This window comes from Morus notabilis, unplaced genomic scaffold (genome assembly GCF_000414095.1).
Source record: "Morus notabilis unplaced genomic scaffold, ASM41409v2 Scaffold902, whole genome shotgun sequence".
NCBI lineage: Eukaryota > Viridiplantae > Streptophyta > Magnoliopsida > Rosales > Moraceae > Morus > Morus notabilis.
In genome coordinates, this window is record NW_010365273.1 from 151,474 (window position 1) to 157,399 (window position 5,926).

At 31.9% G+C, this 5,926-nt stretch overlaps 1 protein-coding gene across 2 annotated transcripts; it reads left to right on the forward strand.

Annotated features, from left to right (window-relative positions):
- Positions 1 to 1,101: 1,101 nt before the first annotated feature.
- Positions 1,102 to 3,626, forward strand: LOC21400283. Of its 2 annotated transcripts, none has more exons than XM_024171940.1 (6): positions 1,102 to 1,202; positions 1,299 to 1,465; positions 1,566 to 1,691; positions 1,935 to 2,035; positions 2,545 to 2,657; positions 3,120 to 3,626. In XM_024171940.1, the coding sequence occupies exons 1-6, from the start codon at positions 1,167 to 1,169 to the stop codon at positions 3,534 to 3,536; spliced, it is 960 nt and encodes a 319-aa protein (XP_024027708.1). In that variant the 5' UTR covers positions 1,102 to 1,166; the 3' UTR covers positions 3,537 to 3,626. The 2 variants fall into 2 exon arrangements, with proteins under 2 accessions (XP_024027708.1, XP_024027709.1); XM_024171941.1 differs by having other exon boundaries at positions 1,623 to 1,691.
- Positions 3,627 to 5,926: the final 2,300 nt, after the last annotated feature.

Here is a 5,926-nt window from a genome sequence, read left to right on the forward strand (position 1 = left end):
TTGATTACAAAATGCCAATGGATGATTTGTAATGGATAAACCTAAACTTTAAATATGTTTTATGCTTTATGCACTTAAATATGCCAATGGACTTGTAGATGGTTGATTATGTTTTATGCACTTAAATTTTCAAATATTTGGTTATATTTTCAAACTTATTTAAATGTACTTGGTTATGTTTTTAAACTTTTTTAGATGTTTAGTAATTGGTATGTTTTGAAACATGTCATAAGTGATGTTTTAGATATTTTAATGTGTGTTGGCTATTATGCATGATTTTAACTATAAGTGATATTAAGTAGTCAATTAATATAGTTTTGAATACAATATAAAATTCACTATTTTTGCTAGTTGGGTCATAAACGGGTCATAAACGTGCTTTTTTCGTGTCGGCCCGTCACGGCACATTTAATAATCGTGTTCGCGTGTCGTGTCGTGTTAACCGTGTTATTAGCGTGTCGTGTTCGTGTTTGGATTTCTGACACGTTTATTAATCGTGTCGTGTTCTTGCTCACTATAATCGTGCCGTGCCGTAATCGTGTCGGCCCGAACACGGCCCGTGAACACGAATTGCCAGCCCTAGATTGGACTACCCGAATTAAAAAAATATATAAAATAGTCAATTTTTAATACACACTTGACGGTTAAAAAATAAAAAATTATTAATAGTTAATTTTTTATAGGTTTACTAGAGAATTTCCCGTTATGATTAAGATTAGATAAGGATTAATTTTGGGATTTCACATCTTTACCCCTCTGCCCCAGTCAATCGAGGGGTCCTCCTCCCACTTGTTCACACTGTTGACGGCTGAGCTCAACTAAAATGTTGATCCAACGGCTATAGATAGGCTCAATCCCAAGATGTTTCCAAGGTTCCTCGTGATGGAATTTTCCTTTTCTTAATCTTATGACAACTTGGGAGCTTTTTATCGCTAAAGATTTAATGCACTCACTAAACGTCTTTTAACTAGTGGGGTTACAACAACAACATGGAAGCTTTCACAACACCAGGAATCTTTTTGAATTTCTTTTTCTAAAGGAGTAAGGAAGTGCGACGAATCTTTTGTGTATGAATACATAGACGGGAAACTTTTAATTCATTTCAACACCGCTTCCCAATTCTGAGATACAGATAGTTTTTGAAGTCAGGAAGCTAAACTTTCTCCATGGCTAACTGTACCGGCGATTCCTGTGTCCCTCCGGTTATAAGCTATAACCATTGAAAACTCATATATATATATATATAAATAATTTCTTTTCTTAATCTCTAATAAGCTTTTATTGATCATATTCATCAGGAAAATACCTACATAGAGGAATTGATATATGAAGCAATATCAGGTTGGGTGTCTTACCTCCACATAAAGAAATCAAGTCGGGGTGAGCTTCGAACCTCCTGCGATCACTTGGCGTCCCTTTCGTCTGATCTCGCTCACATTCCCAAACCACATACTCCTTGCCAAGTGTAAGGGATTCTTATAAAAAAAATTTTGCTACTATCGTATATGAATCATCTGTTTATCTCTTCTTTTTTTCTGAACCAATTTAAAAAAAAAAAAAAAAAGTTGTCAGGACCCAGATGACAATGTGCTGTGTTTATGCTGCAAGGGGGTTTTCTGTAGCCGGCTTGTTAACAAGCACAATCAAGAACATCGTGGCAAGACAGACCACTGCCTTGAATTTGTCTACAGGTACCAGTATCTAATTGCCCATTTCAGAATGTTAAGCAGAAAGATATCTAGATTGACAATACAACATATTTTGTTGAATATACAATATTGAAAAACTTATAACTGCTTGAAACATAACCAAATTCGGCACCCTTTTCAGATTCCATAAAACTTGATATTTAGACACCTAACACTTTAATTAGTACCAAAAACGTGGTTTGAATTTATTTGTCTCATTGCCTTGTGGGGTTGTTTAAAAAACAGAGGTTTATCATTTCGGTGCATGTCCTGCCACTCCTATTTAGATGCGCAAGCGATCGAGCAACTCCGTCCTGTCTATATAAAGGCTTATATTCAGAAATTCGGTGAGGCTTCAACTTTTACTTTTAGGGCAGTTTATTACCCACCATGGCATTGGCAAAATAACCAAAGAGGTTTAATCTTACTTCTTTCATTGTAAGCTTTTTGACGTCAAAGGAATATCTACATGATCTTAGTGATGACATATTTTGTGTCTCCTCTATTATGAAATTCATTAACACTATATGCTTCAATGTCAGCCCTTTCTATTTTCATATGATCTAAACGTACTTTGCTTATATTGAATTTCTTTGTGTCTTTTCGAAATATCATGTTTTACCATGACTTTTCAAAAATGGTATAAACCTTACATGCATTTTCATTTTCATGTTAGAAATCTTCCAGGCATTGATTCCGATAGTTAAATTTTTGGAAATGGTCATATTGTCGTTGTGAACCTGTTTCCAAACACTAGAAAGCAGATACTGTAAACTAATTGTCAAACATCCATTTTAGTCCTTTTGTTTTATTAAAGTAGTTCCTAACATTTAAAATTTCAATTGCAATTCCATAGCCCTAAAGGGTCCTTCAGCAGCGGCACTGCAAAGAAAAATACAGACTAGCTCATCATGTTCTGCAGTTCAATCCTTTGACAACAAAGAAGACAAAAGCTGTCCAATCAAGACGGTTGGTAGAGGTTAATTTTTTTGGTTTTATATTGAAGGAAAAAATCAGGAAATCTATCAAGTTTGTCACAAATTATTCATCATGGTCATCCAATTTTTAAAATCTTGAGGAAAAAGCCTGTTACGATCATTTGTGGTTTAGTTGGAGTTCATTTTATAATTTTACATCGTAAGGCACACCTGTTTAAAAGGAAGTCTCACAATTTTCCATCTAGATTTTAACTGTTGGATCGACAAGAGGTATGAATTTTTAGACATTTTGGTTAGGATGGTTTAAAAATCAGGGATCAAAATAAAATTTTTACCTACAATTCGTGGACTAAAAGTGAGTATGACCTTTATTTTTTTTATGTTGAAGTTGATGATTTTATTTTCTTGAATGTTCGTTTTAGTATATGCATCCCACATTTCTTTGCTAAAGATGATTTTTTAATGAAAAAAAAAATCTATTTCTATGTTTTAGAATCCATCTCAAACCAACAAATCCTGCAATGAAGAAATAACTTTTTTGAATCGAAAATGTAAGTGCGGGGAGACGGCAGATCTGAAGATATCTGAATCAAAAGAAAATCCAAACAAACTTACCTATTGCTGCCCAAAAAAGGGGGATGGTTGCAATTTTCTTGCAATGTGGGAACGAGATGATCCAGCGTGCTCTATTGTTGGTGGTTCCTCTTCAAAACAAGAAATTTGTTTGAATTTTAAGAATGATGCAGCTCCAATTCCTGATATTGGTGCTCCTACATCAAACCCAAGGATTCTTGAACGGATCGTGGCTTTGGAAGCAAATGTTGCTGCAGGAAAAATGGTTGTTTTGTTCAATTTCTTGGTTGTATTTCTGGGCTTATTTGTTATGGTTTGTGTACTGGTTAAATTTTAAGTGGTTGTAGTCACCTATATATGCTAAGTTGTTGGAATATTGTTCTGTTTTTTATTTTATTTTAGTATGGATGTTAAAAAATGTTGAAAATGACGGATTTCAGGTTTATATTAGGAAATATTGTATTTTAATTATGAAGATTTTAATGCTAGCATCACTTTTTTTGTCACTCTTGCATTCACTGTTTGACACGTGAATCTAACTATCTCATTTTCTGTTTAAATAATAATATATTATGTCAATAGAGTTCATGTGTCAAATATTAAATGTAAAGCGTGATAGAAAGAATGATGCTAACATTTCTCGCCAAGAAATATTGTATTACTTATTTTTTGTATCCTGATTTGTAGTCTATATTAGGATAGTTTTTGTTTCTCTTTTGATGCTAATTATGTGAATACAAGTCCTAGGACTGTACCTCTATTATTTGAATAATACAGTCCCCATATTTCACCATATAGTATCAAAGTTTTAGGCTTTTTCTATCCTTATTCGTGGCCTTCATTGCAATCTCATTACCCCTGTTTTTTCTTTACAAAACATATAGTTTATGAGTCTCTGTTTTCTTCAGCCAAACATAGAAATGAAATAGTGGATATGAAAAGAAAAATGTAGCGGTCAATGATTAATAATCTTATTGAAATAGTTAGGGATAATTTTGGAATAATAAAGGTGTGTAAAGAGTAAATCTTATCATTTTAAAGTTATGTGAGGTGTATATTTAGTAGGAATTATATATATAAAGTAAAAAAGAGTGTGAATAGAACCACTTAATTGCATAATTTCAATAGAAATTATAGCAAATATCCCAGATCTTAAAGTATTTATGGTAAATAGCACGTTTAAGGTAAATGATCAACTTACGAAGTAAATTTATAAGGTAAATTTTGTGTAAATATATTTCGAAAATGAATGATTTAGTGTACTTGTGTTATTTACCATAGATATTCAAAAAAATCTATTTAGCTCTTTTTTGATGTATTTTTTTAATGCTTTGATCTTCCACGATAACATTTTATTCTTACTTCTTCCCTAAGTTGCAAATTGATGACGAAAAATTCTTGCACTCCTTAGTCGTTATACATAATCAACAAATCCCTATATATTTGAAAATAAGAACTCTTGAACTAATCTCTTCAACAATTAAAGGATTAAACATCAAGGCCAGAGCAAATAGTGTTTTCCCTAACAAAAATTTGAATCACAATTAAAATTTTTTATTACAGTATTTTTTTTTACAAAAATTTAAATTTAACTTTTTTGCTATAATTTTCTTCTCACAGAAATTCACTTTTCGACTTAAATTCTCAATACAAACTTGCAAAATAAACGGGTCATAATCAAAAAGGGCGTGCAAGTTATGCCGCATAAATACCAGGAATACAATTTAGAATGACTCAACAATATGGGAAATTAGGTGGTCTGTCTTTATCTCTGATATTGTGGGGTTCCTAATTCCTATATCGGTGGGATTTGTATTTTGTTCAATGGATCCCTCGTTATTTGTTTCCCATGACTACTGGCTAGATGATCCAAGTTCAAAGATACACTTGTAATCTTATGTGTTTTTTTTTTTTTTTTTTCACTTTTATGATTTGAACTTTGTTCAATTAATCAATTGATTCGTTAGTGATGATTTAATAATTAAATAAAAGCAAGCGTTTATGCAACTAATTTCATGAGGGTTCTAATAGTAGTAGAAGAATTCTTTCGTCTCATCATGAGCATAACAATATGACTAATGGTTTTGCAATATTTGTCCAAATAGCATTAATACAATGAAGCTGGCCCTTTTATGATTGTCTTTGAAAATTAAGAAAGTGGGCATCTTTTTTTTTTTTCTTTTTGCTAGACTCCAGAATAGTAGTACAAATTTCTGAGTGAATAACATATTATATTAAGATGTCCTTGTGTCAAGAGGTTTGTTGTGCCCTTTCAATGCATTATGATTGAAAATATAAAGAATCCGAGCATGGAAGTAATTAGTGTAGTCATTTGTTGAAATTTGTTCAATTCTTATTAGCTTTAAGTTATCATCATGGCTTAAAATCTATGTGAATTAAAATAGGTTCTGCTTAATCGATATATTGCTTGAAATTGAATTTTATCACTTTTGAAAACCAGATATATAGTGGATAATAAATTTCTGGGGTGATCTGGCTTACGGAGCCATCTTAGGCCCCCTCCCCTTAACTTTTGCCGCCAAAAGTTCTTTCGTACAATTATCCCCTAAATTTTCTTCTATCCCCTAAATTTTAACTTTTAAACATACTTATAATTCATAATTTTTTAAATATTTCAATTATAACCTAAATGTTAACTGTTAGGTATACTCATACTTGAAACTTAAAATCTCAAATAAAACAAAATCAACCTACTAATATAAATTC

Coding starts and splice junctions, on each gene's coding strand:
- LOC21400283 (XM_024171940.1), top strand. CDS start 1,167: ATGGCTAACTGTACCGGCGATTCCTGTGTCCCTCCG. Junction 1,466..1,565: donor CCACATACTCCTTGCCAAGT/GTAAGGGATTCT, acceptor AAAAAAAAAAAG/TTGTCAGGACCCAGATGACA. Junction 1,692..1,934: donor TGCCTTGAATTTGTCTACAG/GTACCAGTATCT, acceptor TTTAAAAAACAG/AGGTTTATCATTTCGGTGCA.